The sequence below is a fragment of the Equus przewalskii genome, chromosome 14, assembly GCF_037783145.1.
Source record: "Equus przewalskii isolate Varuska chromosome 14, EquPr2, whole genome shotgun sequence".
Lineage (NCBI taxonomy): Eukaryota > Metazoa > Chordata > Mammalia > Perissodactyla > Equidae > Equus > Equus przewalskii.
In genome coordinates, this window is record NC_091844.1 from 662803 (window position 1) to 688242 (window position 25440).

General features: G+C 52.1%; 1 protein-coding gene across 3 annotated transcripts in view; it reads right to left on the reverse strand.

Annotated features, from left to right (window-relative positions):
- Positions 1-25440, reverse strand: part of SH3RF3 (SH3 domain containing ring finger 3) — a 345250-nt gene that overhangs the window by 133876 nt on the left and 185934 nt on the right. For 2 of the 3 annotated variants that reach the window (XM_070571921.1, XM_070571922.1), the window contains exon 2: positions 12417-12692. The exons of the other annotated variant lie outside the window; for it this stretch is intronic. In XM_070571921.1, coding sequence (XP_070428022.1) covers positions 12417-12692 — 276 coding nt within the window. The remainder of the gene's footprint in view (positions 1-12416; positions 12693-25440) is intronic. 3 annotated transcript variants of the gene reach the window in all.

Sequence of the window (25440 nt, forward strand, 5' to 3'; positions counted from 1 at the left end):
CAATCTCTCATGACCATACATGCAAAAATCCTCAACAAGAAATCAGCAAATTGAATCCAACAAGGTATACAAAGAATTGTACAGTTTGACCAACTGGAATTTATCCGGGTATGCAAGGCTGGTTCAACATTCACAAATTAACGCAATCTATCACATTAGTAGCTAAAGAGTAAAAATCCCATGATTGTATCAATAGATACAGAAAAAGCATTTGACAAAATCAAATACCCTTTCATGATAAAAAAATAAAACTCTCAGTAAACTAGGAATAGAGGGAAACTTCCTCAACTTGATAAAGAACATCTACAAAAGACCTACAACTAACCTCATATTTATTGGTGAGAAAGGTGAAGCTTTCCCACTAAGATCAGGAACAAGGCAAGGATTCTCCCTCTAACTACAGCTTCTCAACAACATACTGGAGTCCTATCTAATGCAATAAGAAAAGAAAATATATACCAATTTGGAAGGAAAAAGATAAAACAGCCTTTGTTTGCAGATGACATGATTGTCTATGTAGAAAATCTGAAAGAATCAACAAAAAAACTACTGGAACTAGTAAGTGATTATAACAAGGTTGTAAGATACAAAAGTCAAACATTTTCCTATATATCAGCAATGAACAAGTAGAATTTGACATTAAAACACAATACCATTTGCATTAGTACCCCAAAGATGAAATACTTAGGTATAAATCTAATAAAATAAGTACAAGATCTATATGAGGAAAACTACAAAACTCTGATGAATGAAGAAATCAAAGAAGAATGAAATAAACGGAGAGATGTTCCATCTTCATGGACAGGAAGACAATATTGTCAAGATGTCAGTTTTTCCCAACTTGATCTATGGATTCAACGCAATTATGATCAAAATCCCAGCAAGTTATTTTGCGGATATTGACAAATTGGTTCTGAAGTTTATACAGAAAGGCAAAAGACCAGAATAACCACCACGATAGTGAAGGAGAGGAACAAAGACTGACACTCTCCAACTTCAAGACTTACTCTAAAGCTACGGTACTGAAGATAGTGTGGTATTGGCGATAAAATATAAAATCATATATACTGACCACAGAAACATATTGTGCATGATCCATTAATTTAAAGTTCAAGAACAGACACAACTCATCTATGGTATTAAAAGACGTGGGAGGAGAGAAGGTTGGGGGGACTGGGGCATGATATCTCACCATTTCTCCACTGGGTAGTGATTATAAGAATATATTCTTTTCATTCATCAAGTTGCATAATCTTGATTAGTGGACTTGGTCTATTACACAGTACTTAAATAAAAAGGTTTTTTTTTAAAGAAAAAACGGTCATAGTCTATCAGGTGTGGACTAGTCATGCGCCCCTTGAATGTAGCATTTGGTCTTAACAAACCTCCAAAGGGACATCACATACTGAGGAAGCCAACCATTACGTAAACAGTCTGCATCAAGTCTCAGAAAGCTAGAGGAGAAAGTGGGATCGCTGAGCCTGAGAAATGTGTGTGTGTGTGTGTGCGCGCGCACATCCATGCACACGTGCACAGGGGGTTGGGGAGGTATGATTATCGTCTTCGCGCTTTGGCTTCTTTACCACACTGAAGAGCTGGGCTCATTCTGGGTCACCCAGAATTAGCACCGAGGGCTCTGAGTTACTAAGAAGCAGACACAGTTGCACATAAGGGAGAGCTGTCCAGAAACAGGCCGCCACCTCTTAGGCCAAGGAATTTGTCATCACTCCAAGTGTTAAGCAGTGCAAACCTGTTCCTCATCCAGTCACCAATGTGAGCATCCCTAAGTGCCAGGCATGAGAAGGAGACAGTCCCTTCTGAAGAAGAGCTCAGCGCTTGGCGGGGGAGACCTCGTAGTAAAGATATGGACATCACCCGATGTAACGTAAGTTCAGTAAAATCCCACCACAGTGCAGTAAGTGGGATCTGAAATGCAGTCATGTCAAATGTGACCTTAGTGAAATGAGAGGTGGAGCCTGCACAGCCCCATCTGCCTATCACATGCAAATCCAATGGAGTCCTAGCCCTGGTTTGCTGGCACCTGGTGGAAGGTGTCTGTTCTGCCTCAAACACTGACAGGGGCAGTTCCGGGTCTCACGGCTGCCTGGGATTTCAGGACAGTAGCAGGATCCAAAACTGCTGGGAGAATGCTAGATGCAGGAAGCCAGTCACTCTCCACACACACAATAAGGAATGAACTCTGCCTAAGAGTGCTGAGGAAGGTTTCCCACGGCGCTGCCTATGACCCAAACTCACACAACGGAGACAGCCCCCAACGAGGAACACACAAGTGCTGGGCTAGGCAGAAACTCATGACTTCTCTCGCCACCAACGCAGGACTAGGAAAAGAGCGACCACTTTTCACAGTTGGATCACATCAGGTCTCTGATGTGATGTCATATTTGACAGCCTGGAGCCAGTGCTTGCAGAAGGACAAGGAAAGGGGAAACGCCTGCTCTGGGGCCTCCCTGGAATGCGGAGAAGTCCTCTCTCCTGAAACACTGACTGGGCCTTACATTTGACAATGGCAAGACTGCCGTGCATGGGTGGAGGCAAATTTCAGTTGCTGCTTCATAGAGAACTTGCCCCCTTCATGTCACACTCAATGTGGCGGGCTGCCAGTGGCCTCAGAACAAAGCCATGCTGAGTGGGATGTGCAAGCAATCATCGTGTGCTTGGCCTCTGTAGTGCTGTGCTTTGCGTCACAGGTCAGCAAACCTTTCTAGAAAGGGCCACAGAGTCAACATTTCAGGATTTGCTGGCCATCATGTCTCTGCCATGTACTCAACTCTGCAGTTTTGGGGTGAAAGCAACCAGACACGACAAGTAAATGAAGGAGCCTGGGCTGTGTGCCAAGAAAACTATACTTACAAGAACAGTAGCAGGTGGACAGAATTCGGCCTGCGAGCCCCAGTTTATCACCCTTGCTTGATGTAGAGGAGTAAACACAATCTGACCAGACACCAAAGACACCACTGATGGTCAGACGGACACACAAGTTTCTGGGCCAATATGGCAACATTTGAGGATTTTATGAATGAGCGTTGTTTCCACAACATCACTTCACTTTCAGACGCACGACTCAATTTCACTTACAGGTTTCACATAAGGTGCTCGTTACTTGCTGTGGGTCAGTAGACTTCCATATGCTCTTTTCCCTGTTCCCTGAAACATCCAAGCTTTGAAAATACACCAAATGCCGTTGCCGTATGGCAGTGGCTCTCCTTTGTATTCCGGTGGTCTCAGGGTGGTCCTAATGATTGTAAGTCTGCACAACGTCGTTATTAAAAAACCACATTGCCTTTCTTCCCAAGGCTCAGTGGGTAATGCCTTTGCAAAGGATTCAGGCCCCGTGGTAGGCCCACCCCCAGAGGGGGCCTCTAACTGCATTTTAATTCATCTGCCTAACTCTCCTAAAGTTTGCGCATTCGCTTCTACCAGGGAAAGAGTAAAGCTGCAACCAGATGGGCTCCATGAGGAAGAAAGGCTGCAGCATAGTGCACTGAGGCTCTGCCTCCGGACTCTTGGAGGCTGGAATGTGGTGTCCCGGCAGAAGCCCTCTGGATGCCACTAAAGGTGCTGGCTGAGCGTACCGCCCTTCACTGCCACTTTAAAGGTACATTCAGTAAAGGTCAGAGCTCACACCTCAGGGGCTCAGCCTGAGACGCCAGGCTCACCGAAACCCTGGAGAACTCACTCGCCTAGTAGCTCTGGATAAACCAATCTCTGGGGCCTAAGATTTCACTCTCCTAAATCAGCTGTGGGGCAACAACACATAGAAAACCCCTAGAAATAGCCCCTGAAGGGCCAGGAAGAGGGAGGCAACGGCTCCGCCGGAGAGCACTCCAGCTCCTCCTCTGTCCCCTTCCACTTGCACTCAAGGGTTCCGAGAGGTCATAACGTCCCAGAGACCAGAGGTGCCCCTTTGGAAACTCGGCTCATGGGCTTGCCCTTCAGCTCTGGCTCCTGCTGGGCTGGGCCACGGCCATGGCAGCCACCTGTGGCGGCATGCCTGGGGACCCGGCCCGTCACCAGCAGCATCCATTGTCAGAATGCACGCCAGCCACAGACAGAGCCCAAGTCACTGTTTCACAGAAAGAAGGGACAATTAAAAAGGGAAAAGCTCAAAAACTCCCTCAACCTTTTGTAGCAGAAATAACACAAATTGTTCCTGATAGCTGTCGGCAGGCCCAGGTGAGGCTCTAAAGGACTCCGCGACCTGAAGGCCCTGCTGCCCTGCCAAGGCCTCAGCTGTCAGGACTCTCCTGAGCCCGGGGGGCTTTCTCCCATCTTCCTGTCTCATCACCTAGTCTCAACTCCAGGCGTTGCCAGACGCATGGAACCAGCAAAGAGAGCAACACTGCATGAGGGAGACGCAGAGGCTCAGAGCAGCTCAGGGCTGCGGGAACCTGCAGCCACAGGGTGGGCCCCTGTGAAAGTGGAGAGGTCAAAGGTCAGGTGTCACAACCTCCCCCACTACACAGCCTGCAGCAGGCATGGCTCGGTGCTGGGATAATGCCAGTCCTGGCCACCCTCTGTGGGCTGCGAGCACTTGAGGGTGGGACTCTGCTGGCCACTGTCCTTGGCACTGAGCCTGGCACCTGGAACACACTCTTGGGATGACATGTGTCTGAAGAGTGGATGAACGGGACAAGGAGGCCGGGTGAGCATGAACTGATGCTCCCTGCAGCAAGGCAGAGCGCCCGCACCAGCTTCACCGTCCACTACGGATTCAAAGTCCTATGTGCCCTGCACTGTCCCATGCCGGGGACAGGCAGTGAGTAGATGACTGAGGATCCTGCCCTCAGGGAGCCTGCACTCCAGCCAGGAGAGGTGACAATGTTCTGTCAATACAAGTACATACCTTCTTGGGAGGAGAAAATGGGATGTGGAGTGCTGGGTAGGCAGGGCTCCATCACAGGGGCATCGGGCTGCCCTGAGGGCCTGCAGACAGGTAGGGAGGGCATCCAGGCTGTGGGCCGGCTGCAGATGCCCTGGCGGAGCCAGCAGACTCACCTGGACAGGAGAGGCCAGGAGGCCAGTGTGGCTGGGAGCGGAGTGAGCCCGGGGTGAGCGGGGGAAATCAGCTGGGGAGGGAGGCAGGGGCAGGTCGGGGGAGTCTTGTTGGCAGCACAGACTTTGGTGTCAACTCTGGGGAAGAGGAGAAGCCAGTGGGGGCCCTGAGCAGAGGTGGGCACCCCTGACACAGGGTAACAGACTTGCTTGCTCCAGCTGCTAAGGGGAGAACAGGTGGGGGCGCCCACAGTGAGCCAGGGGACAGCGGGGTGGGGCACACAGGGTGTGGGGCCTGTCCTGAGAGAAGAGCTCACATTCTGAGAAGGCTTGAAAATCTTTCCTGACAAAGCTTCAGACATATTCCAAGCTTTCCTGCAAATCAAAATGACTCCCTGTACAGATTCCCTGACCTCTACCTTGACGTCAAAGAAGGGGGTGGGCAAGGACACACCTCAGCAGCCCCTCAGGCTGCCTCTACTCCTGTCACCTCCTTTCTGTCTCCAAGCTGATCATCTTAGTAAAGTGCCTCCTCCACACAGGCCCAGTGGACACTCAGGGGGCTGCAGGGTTGCTGCCCAATTTGAAGGAGGGGTCCTGCTCCACGAGCCAAGAAAGTGACTGGGTTTCTCTGGTGTGTTTGAAACCAGGAGCTGACTTGGTTTAACTACACTCAGCTAGTTGTCTGTCTGCAGTGGAAGCAGATAGAGAACACGTCATAAAGCCCCCGTGGACGACGTCTCCCATGCCTGGGTCTCCATGGTAACCGGAGCTTCAGTTTTTTGGGAACTGAGAGGCCACCCCTTGTCCCATCAGGCTGGTTAAGACCACCAACTCATCAACTGGGCCTGCAAGGATGACTGATAGGTGACCTTTGATGTCAGAGGGCCGAAAACTCCACCCGCAGAGCATGGTAACGCCGCTATTTTGTGAACATGTGTCCCGTGAAGAGCCATGAAGCTTGAGCACGCTTGCGCAGATCACCAGTTACCTCACTTCTCCTCACCTCCAAGCATCGTTCCCACACTGAGACCACCCCGCCCCTTTATTCCATAAATATCCCTAATCCCTATTTTGGGGGGATGTAGATCTGATATTTGTTCTCCTGCCTCCTTACTTGGCTGTCTTGTGAATTAAATCCTCTCTCTGCAGCAAATGCGTCATTTCAGCGATTGGCATAATCGTGCAGCAGGCAAAACGAACCTGGTTCAGACAGTGGCCAGTAGTTGACTGGTTCGGTAACCAGTTTTTCATGGTTTACCTGAACAGAATACAGAGCTCAGAAGGAGAGAATGTTTAAGAGCCACCCCGCTCTCCTTGGGCTCATTCCACTTTGGTCCATGGTCACAAAGTTCTCGAGTCTTGAAGGTGCTCCCAACTGCCATCAGGAAGAAGCAAAGATGACAGCACAGGCCTGGGTGCCCAGAGACAGGGACAGCAGCCTTGACACGGGCTGAGTGGATTCCACACCCCTGGGCAAGTCCCTCCAAGATTTAGCCACCAGGAAGATAGGGTATAGCGGACCAGCCCTAGGAATTCTCAGCTCTCCACATGGGGTGTGCCTTAGGAAGGCTGTCTGTCCTCCTGTGAGCATTCTGGGCTGACATGAAGAGTGGGACGTGTCAGAGGGAACCGTGGCTCCTCCTGAAGCAGGAGGAGAGCACACGGCAGAAAGCAAGGATTGGGTGACTATCTGGTTCTCTAAATGCCTTTGCTCACTGCATCCTACTGCCAACTCCATTTTCTAGTTAAAAAAGAGAGTCCAAGAGTAAGAAAATGTCCCAAAGCCACCACATAATAATACAAATACTCTGGAGCCTAACCTCTGTCCACATTTTATCTAAGCCTGTCCCTGGATCAGAAGAACATAGTGTGGGGTTAATGCTGGATTCACTCACAGAGGAGAGCAAGGATGGTGAATTTTGGGAAACGATGACTAAGCTCTCAGCAGCGTGAGAGGATCACGTGGAAGGAGAAAGTCTGACTAGATCAGGACAAGCGGCGACAGTGTTTTCAAAGGGTTTCGCCAACTCAAAGCGTCCGTTTGGCCCTGGAGGGTTGGGGCGAGGATGGGAGAGTGTGAGATGAGGACTAAAAAGCAGCTGTCCCTGTGTCCACAAGGCCTGTGGCTTCCCCATGTGCAAGGACGGTGGGGACTCAGGCCAACGTGGTGAGCCTCGGGTCCCCGACGCAGTGGGTCCACGAGTGATTCTGTGACTGGCTAGGTGCTGCCTGAGACAATCTCACAGCCTCTGAGGGCTCCTGAGCCAGAGAGAGTGAACTCACTAGAGGGCAGCCCCAGGCCCTTTACATGCAACACAGGCCCCTGGCAAGGGGATGGAACCGTTCTCATTAACTGAAAGTTATATGGTCAGGGCTCCACAAATATTTGCTGAGACTTGTAGTTGAGCGAAAATAAGATAACATGGAGTAAGCCACCACACAAGGCATGGAGCTCGAGGCTTCTCTTGATGCCGAACCCTCAGCTCGGCTCTGGACTTGGGTCACCTAGCCCTCGGCCCCTGGGGGAGGGATGAGTGTCCTGCCTAGGAAGATGAGGAGCCAGTGGCCCAGCAAGGGCAAGTGTTCTCCTCAGGTCACACGTGGGATCCCGAACTGCCAGGCCCTGCAGCACCGTGCCTCCAAACCCAGCCCTCCCCCAACGCGGAGGCCACGGAGAGCTGGGGGAGCTGGGAGAGCTGGGAGAGCTGGGAGGGCTGGGAGGGTTGGGAGGGCTGGGAGTGGAGAGCGTGGAGAGCTGGGAGAGCTGGGAGAGCTGGGAGAGCTGGGAGAGGTGGGAGGGCTGGGAGGGCTGGGAGAGGTGGGAGAGGTGGGAGAGCTGGGAGAGGTGGGAGGGCTGGGAGGGCTGGGAGGGCTGGGAGAGGTGGGAGGGCTGGGAGGGGTGGGAGGGCTGGGAGTGGAGAGCTGGAAGAGCTGGGAGAGGTAGGAAAGCTGGGAGAGCTGGGAGGGCAGGGAGTGGAGAGCTGGGAGGGCTGGGAGGGCTGGGAGTGGAGAGCTGGGAGGGCTGGGAGAGGTGGGAGAGGTGGGAGAGCTGGGAGAGCTGGGAGTGGAGGGCTGGGAGGGCTGGGAGGGCCGGGAGAGCTGGGAGAGCTGGGAGAGCTGGGAGGGCTGGGAGTGGAGAGCTGGGAGGGCTGGGAGGGCTGGGAGGGCTGGGAACAGGCTGCCGCAGGGCCCAGGATGCTGCACTTACTTCCTCGGCCTCCTTATTTGCTCTTTGGAGAAGGGCCCCTAAGAAGTTACAAAATATGCTTTTTATACAAAAAGTAATTATTCATTCTCCACGAACATGAAACAAAGACTTTGGTTTTAGAATGACTTAATTAATGCAATTTTAACAGGACTGTTCAAAAGCCAACATCACAGGTAAAAATCTTGCTTTGGTCCCCTGCTTCATGCCTTTTTAAACCCCATCACTCCATCACAGTGACTCTGTGGCTTTTAGAGACCGCTCTTCCTTACTGACTCAATGGAACACATTCAAACAACAAAGCCTTCTCTGGAGGCGAAACCAGGCTGGCCTGAAGCTGCAGTGTCGAAGCACAGACAACCTCTGGTCACCCGAGGTGTGACCTAAACGGAGGTCGGAGGTCGTTAGGCAGAACCAGCATTCCAGGCCGTGACAACGAGCTGGGAAAATCTCGGGCAGGTGCCGCGGGCAACAGGAGACCCAAGCCGAGTAGAAGGAGCCAGGACGTGTTGCCCGCGTCCTGGGAGGCTGCGTTTGGAGGCATTCAGTGGTGACAGGCACAGAGAAACCGGGCTCTTAGTAGAGGCTGTGCCTGATCCAAGCAGGAGGGGACAGTGGGTGTGGGTGACAGGTTCTGTGAACACCCTGGGGGTCACGGCACTGATCTCGTTGGGGTCACACCCAGGGCGCTCTAACCCCGCATGTTAATCCACAGGATTCAAGGAAAGAAAGTCCTTGGAAAACATACGACATACGGCACCTCCCACCCGGCCTCCTGTGGAAAGGGACGTCACGTTCCACGCCAGGAGACCCCCTGACCTCTCACAGCTAGCGCCTTTGCCTCTCAAATGCCACATCCGTGGAGAGCCCTCACGATGACACCCCCTCAACAGGGATGCTCGCTCAGCCCAGGGACATCACGGTACCCCCACCACGTAACTCAAAGTAAAAACAGTGCCAACCACAGGATAAGTCTAAAGAAGCCTAACGGAATGCTGACTTTCCCATAAGGACCACTTTAATGTTTCTTTTGAAATATCAGATACCAAATTCTATCAGTGAATATTTTGGAACCCTTACTAAATGTTCAGTCTGCCTCCTGGGCAACCAGCACAGCTCATTACTCTCTGAAATTGTCTTTTGAACCCTTATCTCTTGACTTGCTGTTGCTGTCTCTCCCACTAGACGCAAGCTGCACGAGGGCAGCGAGTCCGTCTGTGTCTCCGGGACACAGCGCAGTTCCCATAGAGTTGGGGCGGGGCACAGGTTGTTGATAAGAACCCAAGCCCCTCTGGCCTCTTGTCCAGTGGGCTCTGGTCTTCATCTGGAGTCGAGCGTCCCAGGCAGAGGTCGTAGAGTGGGGCAGGTTATGGTGGCGGCAGGAAAGGCCGGCCTTGGCTCACAGCAGGAGAGGCTGGAGGCTGCAGGGCGCTGTCAGTCCACAGTGAGCTCTCCTGGCTTGGAGAGCCTCCTCTGGTGAAATTCTGTGAGGGGGCCTCGTGTCTGTCCCTGGAGCCAGCTGAGCTGGGAGGAGCCTGGAGCCATAACGGGGTCTGTCTCCTTAGCAAGGGTCCAAACATACCCAGAGTGGTTGTTGGAGTCCCTGTTCTTGGTCACAAGTGACAGCACAGAGCATGACGGGCCCCCTGAGCGTTCTTCTCTCAGGGCAGGAGCTCCAGAGCAAAGTAGAAGTGAGCAAAGCAGGGTTCCGTCTGCCTGACACTGTACTTTGGGCAGCCTGCCCCTCTGCCCTCTGACTGAGAGCAAGCTCGAGGGAGAGCGAGAGGGAGGGAGAGAGAGAAAGAGATAGAGAGGGAAAGGGAGAGAGAGAGAGAGGGAGAGGAGAGATGGGGAGAGAGGGAGAGATAGAGAGAGAGAGAGGGAGAGAGGGAGAGGAGAGATGGGGAGAGAGGGAGAGATAGGGAGAGAGGGAGAGATAGAGAGAGAGGGAGAGGAGAGATGAGGAGAGAGGGAGAGATAGAGAGAGGGAGAGAGAGAGAGGGAGAGGAGAGATGAGGAGAGAGGGAGAGGAGAGATGAGGAGAGAGGGAGAGATAGAGAGAGGGAGAGAGAGAGAGGGAGAGGAGAGATGGGGAGAGAGGGAGAGATAGAGAGAGAGAGGGAGAGAGGGAGAGGAGAGATGGGGAGAGAGGGAGAGATAGGGAGAGAGGGAGAGATAGAGAGAGAGGGAGAGGAGAGATGAGGAGAGAGGGAGAGATAGAGAGAGGGAGAGAGAGAGGGGAGAGGAGAGATGAGGAGAGAGGGAGAGGAGAGATGAGGAGAGAGGGAGAGATAGAGAGGGAGAGAGAGAGAGGGAGAGGAGAGATGAGGAGAGAGGGAGAGATAGAGAGAGGGAGAGGGGAGATGGGGAGAGAGGGAGAGATAGAGAGGGAGAGGAGAGATGGGGAGAGATAGAGAGGGAGAGAGGGAGAGAGGGAGAGAAAGAGAGGGAGAGGAGAGATGAGGAGAGAGGGAGAGATAGAGAGAGGGAGAGGGGAGATGGGGAGAGAGGGAGAGATGGAGAGGGAGAGAGGGAGAGGGGAGATGGGGAGAGAGGGAGAGATAGGGAGAGAGGGAGAGAGAGAGGCTGGGAAAGGGAGAGGGAGAGAGGGAGGCCTGGATGCAGGCTTCTTGGGAAGCTGCATCAGCTAGATGACAATTGGAATTAGCATCAGAACACCTTGATGAAAGGAAGGAAGAAAGAGTTGAATCCCTGAATGAAAAATAGATTATTCACTGTCAGGCTGAACAATGGAACAAGACATAAATAGCAGCCATGCGCAGGACATGCCAATTTTGCTCAAATATGGTGTGCATGGCACTGCCGCAGCCCTCCAGAGCGCTCTGCACCACAGCCAAGTCCTGCACTGAGCAGATGGAGACAGAGAGACAGAGAGAGAGAGAGAGACAGAGAGAGAGAGAGACAGAGAGAGAGAGAGAGAGAGGGGGGGGTGGGGGGGGAGGGGGAGAGAGAGAGAGAGAGAAAGAGAGAGAGAGAGAGGGAGGGAGGGAGAGAGAGGGGGAGGGAGAGAGAGACGGGAGTAGAGAGAGAGAGAGAGAGACAGACACGGAGAGAGAGAACAGTGTCCTCTCAGAAGGGGAAGATCCTGGACTTCTTAAAGTTGGAGATTTGAGTTGGAATTCTAGCTCGGTTATTTACAACCGTTTGTGTGTGTGTGTGAGAGAGAGAGAGACAGAGAGAGACAGAGAGAGAGACGGAGGGAGCGAAAGAGAGGGAGAGCAGAGGGAGGGGTTGGAGGGAGTGGAGGACAGACAAGAGGACAGGGACAACGGAGAGGCTGACCAGCCTTGGGTAAGGGGCGTGGCTCTGAGCTTTGGTTCTAGCGTCAGGAAGTCAGGCTCCAATGTGTCCCGTGGGCACCTTGGCGGGTGTGCAAACACAGTGCGAGCGTGTCAGTAAAGCACTTGGCACCCGATTAGTCAACCGGAGGTAAGTGCGCTGACTGCGTCAGGCAGACAAGACAGCAGGGCTTCAGGGGTTCCAGCGCCAGGGGAGAGTGAGTGTGAGCATGAAGACGAGGAAGAGGGACACCCACAGACATGGGTGGAGCCGTCAGTCGTGGTCAGAAGGGACCCTCGGGCCATCACCTCTGTTCTCTCAATGATTGACAACCTCTGAGGCCTGGGAGGCCAGGAACCAGACCCCAGCATTTCCCTGGGCTCTCCCGGGATGACTCCACTGGTGAACACTGTTTAGTCCTACCACATGGGGTCCCTCTCAGCAAGACCGACCTGGCCTCTTCAAATGGCCCTCAGCGCCATGTCTGCCAACCCTTCGGAGTACCTCGTGCTCTGGAGGATGTGCTGTGACATGTTGGTTTCGGGCCCGGCCCCTCTTCCCCATGACAGCCCCTAGAAGCCCCTCCCAGGGCCTGTGAGTCCTGGGAGGACCCCCTCCCTTTGCACCTGAGTCCTGCTTAGCTACCAGCACTGACTCAGGTCTCGCAGGCCCACCGGTACTCAGCGAGGGCCCTGTCGGCTCTGGGCGGAGCCGTGTCAGGCTGTGTGCCATCCCGATCAGCTCAGGAAGTGCAAACAGCCCCTCTCCTGACTTGAGAGGCGCAGGGAGGGCACATGTCAGCGAGGGGCCAGGGTTCGAACCAGCAGGAAGGTGTACCACGCGTGCCCTGCCCCGGCTCCTGGCGGGGAGTTGCTGTGGGAGGACGGCCCCTTACCTTGGTGAAGCTTAGACAGTCCTTGTCCTGGTCTCTGTCCTTCATCTCGAAATCATACAGCGCTTTGCCCTGGGGCGGGGCCTGTGGCCAGGGCCGGACGCACTGGATGCAGCTGGTGGGCAGGGAGCCGTGTGCACCCTGCAGCTCCCCATGGTACCAGTGCTCGTCCAGCCTGCGCCGCAGGAGGATGACGTCACCCTTGTGAAACTTGAGGTCGCCGGGCTCCTTCCCCTCGTAACTGCAGAGGGCTTTGCCACAGGGGAGCTGGGAGAGGGTCTGAAAGAAAACAACACCATTGCTCAGTGGCCTTCCTGCTGCCTGGTTAGATCTGAATGCGTGGCCTGCAGGGCCCTGTGTCTGCAGGCACGTCCAGAAGGCCCCAGGGAGAAGGTTCAAAGGAACAGGCACCTCGCCACTGGGGTACAGGAGCCCATGGCCCTGCCTGGACATGAGGGTCACCACAACGGCAACTCCTCCTCAAACAGCACGTCAGGAGGGACCAGGCACCGTCCAAGGCCGTCCACACAGACCCACTCACTCTGTGCTGAGTGCGACTCTGAGGCAGGAGCTAAATTATCTTTATTTACAGGTGAAGAAACTGAGGCACAGGGAGAGAGATGGTAACTTGCCCGAAGCCCCACACCTGTAAGGGGAGGGCAGAATCCCCACCCACATGGTCTGGCTCCAGAGTGTTCTCACCCACTACTCTGTGCTGAATTGTCCTCCATTGGGTGGTATTTCCAGCTGCCAGATTTCCAGTGGTTATTATCCAACAAAATTGTCCTTACTTTGTCTCTGAACCTTCACAGCAACTCAGAACATGCGTCACGGTTGAGGAGACAGACCCACATTGACTACTGGGCCCTTCCCACTCAGTGGGCTTACAACTTGTGGAATATGCCTATGATGTCCAGCTCAGAAGGACAGCATGGCCATGGGAGACAGAGGCCATCCCAAGGACCTTGGTCCCCAGTACACTCAAGTGAAACCAGCAGAGTTAGCCATTGATGACTAAGTAGCTAGGAACTAAAGTTTTTTCCTTTTTGCGATTACTGATTATAGCTTTTAGCTGTTTAACCCACCCATTGTTAACTGTGCTGGCTAGGCAATACGCTCTCTGACTCCCACTAGACTCCTGTAGAGAACATCTCCCTGGAGCCTGGGTCACCATGGCAACGGGCATATGAGCTGTTTTAGAAATTACAACTCCTTGTCCACTTCAGGCCGGTTGAGACCACCAACTCATCAACTGGGCCTGTGCAGATGTCACATAGGCAACATTTTGATGTCAAGAGGCTAAAACTCCTCCCTCAGATCATGCTAACGCCACCATTTTGTGATCATGGGTCCCATGAAAAGGCATGAAGTCTGACTACGCTTGCGCAGATCATCAGTTACCTCCTCTCTCCTCACCTCCAATCACCTCTCTCCACACTTCAGACCACCTTGCCCCCCCATCCCATAAATACCCCTGAGTCCCTATTTGCGGGGAAGCGGATTTGAGGCTCATGCTCTCGCTTCCTCACGTGGTTGCCTTGTGAGTAAACCCTCTCTCTGCTACAATCTCGCCCCCTTGGTGTTTGGCTTTCTGGGCAGCGGCAAAAAACGAACCTGGTTCAGTAACACAAGGTTGTAACAAGTGGTCCCCAGCTGTCACAGACCCCCCAACCATGACACATAGCTTTTGATGCATAAGGAAATCAGGTCCAAAAGTACAATTTCAAGAGCATAGAACAGTATCCTCTTAACATCATGGAGTGTTCCTGTCATCCTGTCAAAGGTTAGCCAACCCACCCAAAAGCAACCTGCCATCTCTGGTCTCCAGCAGTGACTGGCTCTGAAACCCAAGTGGAACTCTCGGTGATCTTCTACTCTTCAGCAATAAGGAGTCTGTTGAACCACCCTGGAACCTGACCGGACACCATCGTCCACTTTCTGGGCTCCTCTAACTTAACTGGGCCTGTTTCATGAAGACCAGTGGCCGCCTGGGTTTCTCTTCCTCGTCTTACCAGTGGCCAACACATGCTCAACTGAGTAAGCTTTGCCAAAGGCCCAGTCTAGGCCAGAGGAAAACAAACAAAGAGCTACCACTGTCCCTGTGTCAATACCTAACGATTTCCTAACAGAAGCCTGGTTTTCTCACCAGGGCTGCCTATGCCAAGGACTTCTTTAGTATTCGAATCAATCAATAGAGGCACAAAAGCCTGAAGTGGCAGTACATCGAAAAACTCTTTGTAGAGGACTTAATAGCATCTTGGCAACTCAATCACTCTGCATTTACGTTTCAGCAATGTCAAACGACAGCAGTTAAGAGAGAACCTGCTGGCAAAGTGACAAATAGCCACCACTAACCAATTAAACAGTAAAACCAGACAATTTTCCTTGCAGAACTAGATGAGGAAAAAAAATCAGTTTCCTTCCAATAACACTCACTCTGGCTAGCTTTGAACTGTAAGCAGATCCAATTTTAGGGAGCTGAGGCGGAGGGTAATTTGCAATACAAGGACTGCCATCAGAAAAGAATGGAAGAGGCTGCTGGCTGTGGGCCACCACAAGAATTGCACTGCCACACAGGGGCCAGTCAGCCACTGGCCCAGAGTTCTCAAGCAGGGACAATTTTGCCCCCCAGGGGACATCTGGCACTGTCTGAAGACATTTTTGATTGTCACAACTGGGAGGTGGGGTGCTATTAGATTTAATGAGTAGAAACCAGGGAGGCTGTTAAACATCCTATGAGGCCCAGGACAGCCCCCTCACCAAGGATGACCTGCCTGGAATGTCCACAGTGCCAGGGTTGAGAAACCTGCCCTGGCCAGTTAGGTTAAATTTACAAAAAGACAGAGTAGCTTCAGTGTGACAAATAGAAATGGCAAGCGATAGGATATATTGCAGTATATGAGGAAGCCATTTGGTGTAAACCTAATTTGGCGTGACCTTGTTTTTCCAAAAGGGCCTGACCTTGGCTGTTGAGTATGCATTATATATCTGCTTTAGACATTCCCTATGGCAAGAACAAAGGCCCCTGAGATAAAGGTGCAACTTCCCTCCCCCTCCCAACGATGGCCATCTCCTTAAAGACTAAGCAACTTTCCTTAGGCTAGGAAGTGATTGCTGAGCTCACCTGTGACCACCCAGCTCGAGACAACAGACTTGCTTCCTGCTGTGCCCACGGAGATAGCAGAGCCACTACCTGCTATTGTGGGAGGGACATTTCAATCATATGTGAAACATCCTCTTTGAGGCTATATAACCACCCTGTACACCCCCACTTCTTTGGAGTGCTCCGTTCCTTTGTGGAAGGACTCTCCCAGGCCATGGTCCTCACATTCTAGCTCAGAATAAACTCTCCCAAATCTTCATTTATAGATTGGTTATGAATTATTTTCACTGACACTTGTTCTTTTTGAACCTAGTCTATCACAACTTTAAAAGTGAAATAGAACATTTATATTTGTGGTGGAAGGATTTTCACTACTGACCACATGGAGCTGAGACCCCCACGGAGGCAAGAGGTATTACAGAGACAGCGAGAAAAGAAGATTCTGCTGAACTGGGAAACTGCCCTCAACTCGGTGACCAAAGGAAAGCTACTGTGGGGACCTGGAATTGGCCACCCCAAGATATGTCTCTTTGGCATCAGGATTATTTGAGGCTGATTGCTTTTGATAAACTGGGACAGGGAAGAAGGCTCTGAGGAATGGAATTTGCCCTTTGTTAGGACACCTTTACACTTGTAAGGTAAATCTCTATCTGTAAAAGGTGACTCCCTCGCTGTACCAGGAAGAAGAAAGGAGATGACCTTCTCTCTAAAAACTCTTAATCAATACCAAAGGCAAAGACTTAAATCTGCATTTTATTGTGCTTCTCTGGTAACCTCCTGTAACTGACTTCCCTCCCCCTCCCAACGTTGGCATTTCTTTAAGGATTAATCATCTTTCCTTAGGCTAGGAACTGATTGCTGCTGCGCTCGTGCTCACCTGTGACCGCCCAGCTCCAGACAATCCACTAGCCTCTTGCTACGCCCACCGAGATAGCAGACCATTACCTGCTGTGTCCATCAAGCACTGTGCTGACAGGGCAATCTTGTGACTATTGTGGGAGGGACATTTCAATCACATGTGAAACACCCTGTTTGGGGGTATATAACCACTATGTGCACCCCACTTCTTTGGTGCCCTTTCTTCCTTCGGGAAGAAAGGCCCCGGGCCATGGTTCCTCATAAAGCTTTGTTTAATTTTCTCTTGCTATTCTGTCTCCTGTGAATTTAATTCGTTCTCCGGCCAGACGAACCCCCATTTGGGAAGAGGAAATGTCTTCCTCCCCTACACTTCGATCTGTCACAGACTCCGCTTCCCTCCACCCCAGACTAAGAAAGCAACGCTCAAGAGTACTGTTCCAGGAGCCAGGGACTCTGGGCTGTTTGGTAATTTTTGCCATGACTGATGACAACAGAGAGCAAGACTGGACAGATCCACACTTTTGTTTTGATAAATAAATGACAAGCAAGAGGATATACTAGAGTACATGAGGAAGCCATTTGGCTTAAAACTAATGGGGCCTGACCTTGTTTTTCCAAAAGGGCCTGACGTGGCCTGTTGAGCATACATTGTACATCTGCTTTAAATATTTACTGTGTATCAAAGACAAGAATGACGCCCTTAGAGATAGGGATGTAGCTTCCCCCTATATTGTCATTTCTTTAATGATAAACATCTCTTCCTGGGAACTAAGGATTAATTACTGACCTGTTGGGCTTACCTTGTGACCCCTGACCTGCTGACCACCAACCTGCGGTGCCAGACAGGCATCTGGTGACAACTGTAAAAGGAACATTCCTATCATATGTGATGTAAGCTCTTTGTTCCAAGATGGCATATAACCACTCTGTACATCCCACTTCTTTGTGCCCCTCCTTCCTTGGGGAAGGAAGGCCCCAGGCTAGTCCTAGATCTGGCTCATCATAAATTCACCGCAGTTTTGATTTCTAGATTGACTGTGGGTTATTACTGTCAACAGTTTCTATGGGCTCTGCTGCCCTCTGTGTACTTTCATGCTATTTGAACACATGCACCTCCCTGTCCTCCCTGTGGAAGGGACACTGCATTTCCACTTTGGCCTGCCCACCACCAGCTTTACCAGGTCAGCTGTCATAGAGCCACTTGCAAGCACCACACACACACATGATGTGTAATCCTGGCTCGACCTGCCCAGGGTGGCAGGGAAGGGCCTGGGTGTAATGAAGGGAAATTGGGCTCTTCCCATGCGGGGCCTGGCTCCAGGGCTGGTGTCCTTGAGTAGTGTGTCTTCACAGTTCCTGTGAGGCATGCACTCCTCATACTGGGGGGAATCCATCTTTCAGTGATTCTCCAGAATGCACCTGGCACCACTCATCTGGGCATCGCAGCCTCGGGCCGCCCTGGCCAGGCAACTACTTTCACGGCCAACTCTTCCTGCCTCTAGGCCCTGACTCTCGAATCTCTCTGTGCTTCCAACTTCCTTCTTCAAGTAGGGGGCTTATGTCAATCTAACTGCTTGCCTGACATCTCTGCCTGGATGTCCCACTGAAGCCATCTTTAGTCTTGGAGCCCCCACTGTCCCCCTGCTGCATCCCTGATCCTGGGTATGGAATCCCCACCCACTGCTAAGCAAGTACCCTCTGCTACCCCTGTACCCACCCCTTCCCTCAGCCTCAGCTGAAGTCCCCAGATCCTGCTCACTCTATTTCTAAGCTCTCACCGAGAGACGCTGTGCATGCTTCCACCTTCATCTCTCCCACCTAAACCACTGCAAACCTCTGCTGGTGAGTCCCTAGGTCCCATCAGCCCACTCTGAGGCTGGATGCCCAAACGCAGAGCTGATCCTCCCACGCTGCCACTTACAAGCTTTCAGTGGCTACTTACCACCCTCAGGGAGGGGGACCCAAGCTGCTAGCATGGCATCTGCCAGGCTAGCCTTTGCATACCTTCCAGCCACAGCCATGCCCTCAGCGTTCCTCCTCATTGCCCATGTCAAGCGCATCCTTGCTCACAAAGAGCATGTGCTTCTGGAACCTCCAGGTCTTTGCTACCTCCTCTGCCCAATCTCTCTCCCTCCCAGACTCAGCAACAGCCCACTCTGTGCTCCTGCGTCATCCTGGGAGCCTCTAGTCCATCAGTCTCCCACTACATTAGCCTCTATTAAATCAAGGCCCCAGAATAGGACTGTGCTGTGTTTTCCTGACCACCCTGGGATCGAGGAGATGTCCCGGCATGGGGAGGTGTCCCATCCATGCCTGCTAATTCAAGGGGCTGAGGATACTCCTGAAATGGGGCCTGGGTGGGCAGGGAGTGGGGAAAGTCAGAAATGAGAGACAGATCTGACATGACAACCTGTAAACTATCCTCACAGAGATTCAGGAAAAGGGTGCCAATCCCAGCTCCACACAGAGGAGCAAAGGAGCAGCTGTCCCAGCATATGAACCAGGGAAAGAGGGGCCTAGCTGCCTTCTGAAGCAGCAGAAGCAGGGCAGCAGCCAACGGCACCGCCCCTCGCCACGGCTCCAGGGGCAGCCGAGCCCAGGCCAGCAGCCTGACCCTGATGTCAGAGCGAAGGGCGGGAACACACAGCACCACCTCACCGGCTCCAGCCACGTCTGGTCAGGCAGCCACTCTGGCCTGCTCCCGTCCACAAGCAAGGAGAAGGCGAGAGGAGACAGCAAGCAATGGAGAAGGGCAGCGGAGTGAGGGAGCCGGTCCCCCCGCACCAATCCCCTCCTCAGGCTGCCAAGAGCAGCCCCTCACAGAGCAGTGCTGAGAGGGTGGACGCCTTTTTAAGATGCAGGACACATTTCTGAGCACGAAAAACAAAAGTCAGGGACGATGTCCAGAGGCAGAACATTCAGTGGGGCAGAAGAGTCAGAACCTGGTTCCTGCTGTTAGGAAATGATCAGAAATGATGACTCTCAGCACCGCCACAGCGCTTTCATCTTCAAAGCCCTCTATAAGATTAACTAATTAGTCCATGACAAGGGCCTAGAGGCAGGCAAATGCTATCATAGCGGGGAAAGACTTCTGCAAATTTAAAGGCAGCAACCGAGAGGACTTCTGAAATCCACGCCTTCCCCAGCCGGGTGCAGGGAAAGCGAGTGGGTCTCTGGAGCCACCTCCTTTCTGCCCCAGACTGTTCCTCACAAGCTCTCCCACTTTTTGTGTGCTCCCTGCTGCAGGAATTGCATTCAGATTTGCTCCTAAGCTGCCTTTATATGGGCTTACTACATTAAGAGAAAGAAATAAAAGGAAAAGGGGGAATACATCCGAGATGCCTACAGGATAATTAACACCAGCTGCCCCTGCAAGACATTAATAATAATTAAAACTTATAATGTCAATTTCATGGCTCATTACTCAGATGCAGCAGACAAATCTCACTCTGGGCTTAACGTCCTACCCTGTGGAGACACGGTGCTCACGCGTGCGCAGCAGCGCCATTTCCATCTTCTACTGTCATCATCGCAGCAGCAGGCTTTGACAAATGTGCTTCCACTACACCATGCTGTGACACGGCTCTAAGTCACACAGGCTCCCCGGGGAGTAAGGCAGGTGCCACAGCTGGCCTGGAGCATAGGGGAGCAGGGGAGGCTCGGCCCGGGCCAGGTCTCCTCCTTCTCCCAGATTTCCAGCAAGCTGGGGTGAAGAGCATGTACAAAGAGCTGGCTCACATTTTAGACTCTAAGGAGTCACCCCATTGTCCCTCACCCAGGGCTTCCCAGGCAGCCTTTTTAGGTTCTAACTCCATGATCCAGTGGAGGCCCCTGAGACCATCAGCCCCACCAGGACACATGCTGTGCCTGTTTTTGATTGAAGTTGCATCCCCAACCCCTGGCCTGATACAGATCACATGCTCAAAATCCTGACTGACTGAATGAATGAATGACTGTATGGACTACTGAGGGATTAGGGCCTGGGCTAGGAGTCCCTGGCTGGGGGACATTTCTCTGCACGTTAGTCTTTCCAGGATGTGAGGTTTAGGGTCTGTGTAGTCCAAAATCCTGTTACTGACAGTGGTTGGGCCTGGATGAATGGGGAAAACCCCAAGGCTTGCTGGACGAGGAGTAGAGTATTACAGTTGGAGGAACTGGCCTGAGCAAAGGCATGGAGCTGGAGACAGACGTGGGCCTGCCTCACACAGAATACAGCAGAGTCCACAAGTGTTGGAGAAATGAATCATGGCGAGCTCCAGGATTGAAGGGCAGGCCAAAGAGGGGAGACTGCCTCCCTGCAAACAAGCCGAGCACTGCAGGTCCGTGAAGGACGCGGAGACAGCTCACTGTCCGCCAGCGTCCACTTGCTCCTTCTTGTCAGTGAAAATATTCCATGTGCCAACTGGGGTCAAAGTCACTCAGCTAAAGACTTCATTTTCCAGCCTCGCTTGCAGGTGGCCATGGACACGCGTCAAGATTCTAGTGAATGGAATGCAAACGAAAGTGATTGGTGCAAATTCCGAGCCATGTTTTATAATGACATCGTAAGGAAAGTACACTTCCTGTTTCTCCCCTCGCATGGCCTGGAGAGGTGAGCCAGCCTTTTCCACAAACACTTCCACTCAGAGCAGAAGAGGAAGGAAGCTGGGCCCTTGGGCCACCTTGTAGGACAGTGCCCAGGACTGGATAGGAGACTCTATCTCATTGGAGCCACCATGATTTGGGATCTTCTCATCCACAGCTTAGCCTGTATCCTGACTAATTCAAGGCATCTGAGGTCCGACCGATGATTTCTTTAGCTCTAAGCAGTTTTCAAGCCCGAGTGTTTACTTGAAGATCGCTGTGGGTGATCACTTATGCATTTTCCTTTTGGAACACAAGCACTCTCAGATTTAGACTTACGTGGAAAGGCACGATGCGTTAGCCTTCTCATGTGTTAAATAACGTGTTTAACCAGAATGTCCCTATCTTCTAGTTTACAAAGTGGATCTGTGATAAAGTTGTTACTATGTCACACTCCAGCCGGAGGTCCCCAAGTTTTAGTTTTACAGCTGGTGACATCTCAAGTTCCTTCTTCCCTTTTCTATTAAAGGCTATCCATTGGTCCTGGCTTTTTGTTTCTTTCATTCTTTCATCCTGATGGCTTTTCCCTTCCCCATATTTGTCTCTCATTCTTCCAGGTGTTTATGGAACACCACGCTATGCCAGATCCCACTCCAGGCTCTAGGCTCCTGGAGGAGTACGACACACCCCTTCATTCAGAAGATCACGGAAAATGCAGCAAAAGAGAAACGCCCAATCTGTCTCCAACACAGGGGGCATGAGGTCACCCCTGGGCGGTTATCGTGTGAGGCAACCGCAAAGACACAAGCTGTCTACTGCCAAGAGCTGCCTTCAGTTAAGTTTCATGTTTCAGCAAGATTAGGGATGACTGAAAAGAAAATGTACTTTTCTTTCTTTTCCTTTCTTTACTTTTCCCAGACTTTGTCAAAGGCCCTCTTCTCAAGTTTGCCTGCTGCTCCATGCACTTTGCCAGTCAATTTGCTGATGTTAGCGACACTTTGCTAGAAGGTGGTAGGGCTGAACCTCCCGTTCTGAACTGTTAGGAGAAGTGGGATTGAAGGAAGGCTACACTTCGCCTTAGAGACATCTGGTGACTTTGGCTCAGGTGGAGTCCTTTGTAGGTGGAAGGTGTGAAGCCCTTTGGGTTCCTCCAGATGAACAGTGCTATATAAAGCAACGTCACTGTTATGTCAAATAAGGGATGTGGCTCTTTGAACCTGCTCTCAAATTAGCTGATAAAACTTTATAATGAAACCACCATGTCATAAGAAATAAATCTTTTTCAAAACTGCACTGTCCTCTTCAAAGAATTTATGCTCAAAAAACTCAATTCACCCTTTTGAGGCTGTGAAGGCAATTTCTAAGCCACTCACATACATTACCCTGGAAAGAGGGTAGACACCAGGACCAAACTAAGTCTAGCAGAGGGAAGGTGAGATTCCAGTTAAGGCCACCGGAAAGCAGCCTGAGGACCCATTCTTAGGAAAAGCTGCTCCTGACAAAGAAACAGCTCAGTTAGGAGGTCTTTTGTTTTGTTTGTTTTTCTCTTTGGGCAGATTTACAGCCGACATTAATGAAAACATTGAGAGTGAAGATAACTTTGTGGAAAGCACGCATGCACACACACACGTGCACACACATAGACGTGTTCACAGGCCAGGCCTCAGCTCAGCATGCCCATCAATGAGGGTCCCAGGCAGATAGTTTGCTCCTGTGCCATAGAGAGCCCCTAGGTGTGACGGACAGCCCTCCCAGCACCCCACCCTCTGTCCCAGGGGAACCCGAGGAGCTGGGCTGCTCACAGCAAGGACGGGCACGGCCTGAGGCACCCTTGGCTCCTGCCACGGCCAGGAGCGCACTCTTTACTATCCGCATGAAGAAAAATAACAGGAAGCCTAGGGTCACCACCACCAGGAGCCTCTCCTGACCCCCAGCCCTAGACCACCATTGGCCCCAGCTCATGGGCTCATGTGGGCACTGTGGAGCTTCGCTGCCTATCAGCGCAGGCTGGGGAAGCCCAGGATGCATATTTGTGAGTGCCCTTTCTCCCTCTGAGACCCATGCATTCTTCCAAGTCTGAGCAGCTTCTGACAAAACACAATCACATTTCTGAGCACCAGGTTTTCCAAAGTTGGTTGGTCTGACAGAGTTTCTATAGGATTGTTACGACAAGCTGTTGCCTTCTGGTCAGACAAGGGCTTCACCAGTTCTCTGTTCCATTTCTGGTTTGCAAAGATAAAGATGCCCTGGGGAAGCCTCTCAGGAATTCCTGTGATGTCCAAATGTGGATTGTCTACACTGGGTGCCAGTGAGGGAAGCATTCAGTGTTAACATGTACTTCAGCCTTCCTGAGAGAACTTCTTCCTACCTGTGTCCCTCAGAGGGCCTCGGACACACAGTGCACTGGGCTGTTACCACACGGGGCCCTGACCAATGCCAGCCTACTTCCTCTCTCTCCTCCTGATGGGCGGTTGGGGTGGGGACAAGCAGTGGAACAGCTCAAAGTTGGGAATGAAAACGAGGAGGTTCTATGAGAAGGAGAGCACAGGGAGGGGAAGGCTGAGACCTCAGTTGGTGCCCTAGCCCACTGCTGCGTGTGCCACCTGGAGAGCAGAGTGACACAAGAAGACTCGCAGGAGTGCGAGGAGGCGGACCACCAGCAAGAGGCGTGGCTGGCACGGGGCGTGGGATGGCGTCCTTTCACTGAAATCAGAGTGTGCACGTCCAGAGTCTCCCTGAGTTGCAGGCGAACAACCGGCCCCACTGTTGGCTGGGAGAGGTGACTTCGGCTGTGTGAACGGTCAGCTTAAGGGCATAGGCCACTGTCGGAGGAGCCAGGCTCTGGTGGTCACCTTGGTTCCCGGGCAGCTCCAGGCTCTCTGGCAGGGAGCACCACGTGCCTCCCTCCACAGCCCACCCGTCTGCTGTCCACACTCCACAGCACATGTCCACATATGAGCCTAAGAGGGTTCACAGGCTAACAAAACAAGGTCTTCACCCCTGGGAGGGTGCCGGCCTCGCTCCCCACACCTCCCTCAGCTGCCCTCCCACCGCCCCTGCACCAGAGGACACCACCCAGCATGCCCACCACCTGCCTCTGCGACCTGAGAGCACTCCAGGTCCCTCCCATTCTGGGTATGGTGACGGCCCATCAGTGCTGTATTTAAGTGTGAAGAATGTTCTAGAACCCCTGGTTCATAAAGGAAATCAAATGTAATTCTGTTCTGATAGTTATGAAAACATGAACAAATTAGAATTCCCTGGAGAAGCTTTAACCCTGGCTTTGGCAGTCCCGTATCTAGGTCTTCAGCACGCACTGTAAGTACTGGCTTAGAGACCACAGTGCCCAGCTCCGGCCTGGAACCCACCTGTCACATTCCGAGGGAAAGGGGCATGTATGGGCAGCATGCCCGGGTGCAGGCAAGCACATCCACATACACACATGCAAACTGTTTCTCTAACACAATCCACCTGCCACCAACTCGGGTTTGTTGTTCTGAAGTCAGTGAGGAGAAAGGGAAGGAGGACGTATGGAAAACTAGCACAGCTCAGGAGTTGGCAAACCACAGCCCTGGGTCCCACCTATCCCACCTCCTGTCTCTGTAAGTCAAGCTTTATGGGGACGCAGCCACCCCACTTACAACGGAGACCAACCGTATGGGCCACAAAGCCAAACACATGTGCTGCCTGGCCCTGCACAGAAGTCTACCGACCCCTGGTATAGAACGTCAAGGTTAGCGATGGCCCAAGGTCAGATGTTTGCAGCTTCCACTCATTCCAGGGAAACGGGGGGAGGCTGCTGGACTCCTCTGCGTAAGTGGAGTGTGTGTTACACTTACGAGCAGCTCTACCACTTCTGGTGTCAAAGCAGGGATCTGGGGACAGCTCTGACTTGGAGGTGGCCTTGCAACGCACCTTGTGACAAAGCACCTCAATTCTCAGAGGCTTCGTTTTCCCACATACTGGAGATAATCAAATCTGTCCGCCCACATTTCCTAGTAATGTCAAGATAACAAAATTGATGCAATGTAATGAGCGTTTTGTCAGTTAATGAAGAAGGTTCTAAAAGAACCGCTGTCAGAGACTGTTCACTGAGGCAAACACATGCTCCAGGAGCCTGGATGCTGGTGCTAGAAAAGGCAGAAGTTTCTAAGTATAGAGAATGGCCAACAGCAAGCCCTAACTCTCTATGGAGTAAACGTCAGATGGGGAGGGGAGGACGCCCCGCACCTGCACACGTGGGCTTAGCAGCGAATCGGGTGGAAGTAAACTCAGCAGAAGTCAAGCATATTGTCCCTGTGTGACGTCCTCCCCCTACCATGGTCTCTGTGCACTGGTTCAGGGCTCCAGCAGTACTGACCACCTCCCTTCCACAGCAACACTCTCCCTCCTGACTGTCACAGGCCCTGTCGCCCCTTCCTCACAAGGACGGGACGCTTTCTCCTGAGCATCCGGGATGTGCCAGTTGCTACTCCCTACACCTGCCCTATGTGACCCACCGAA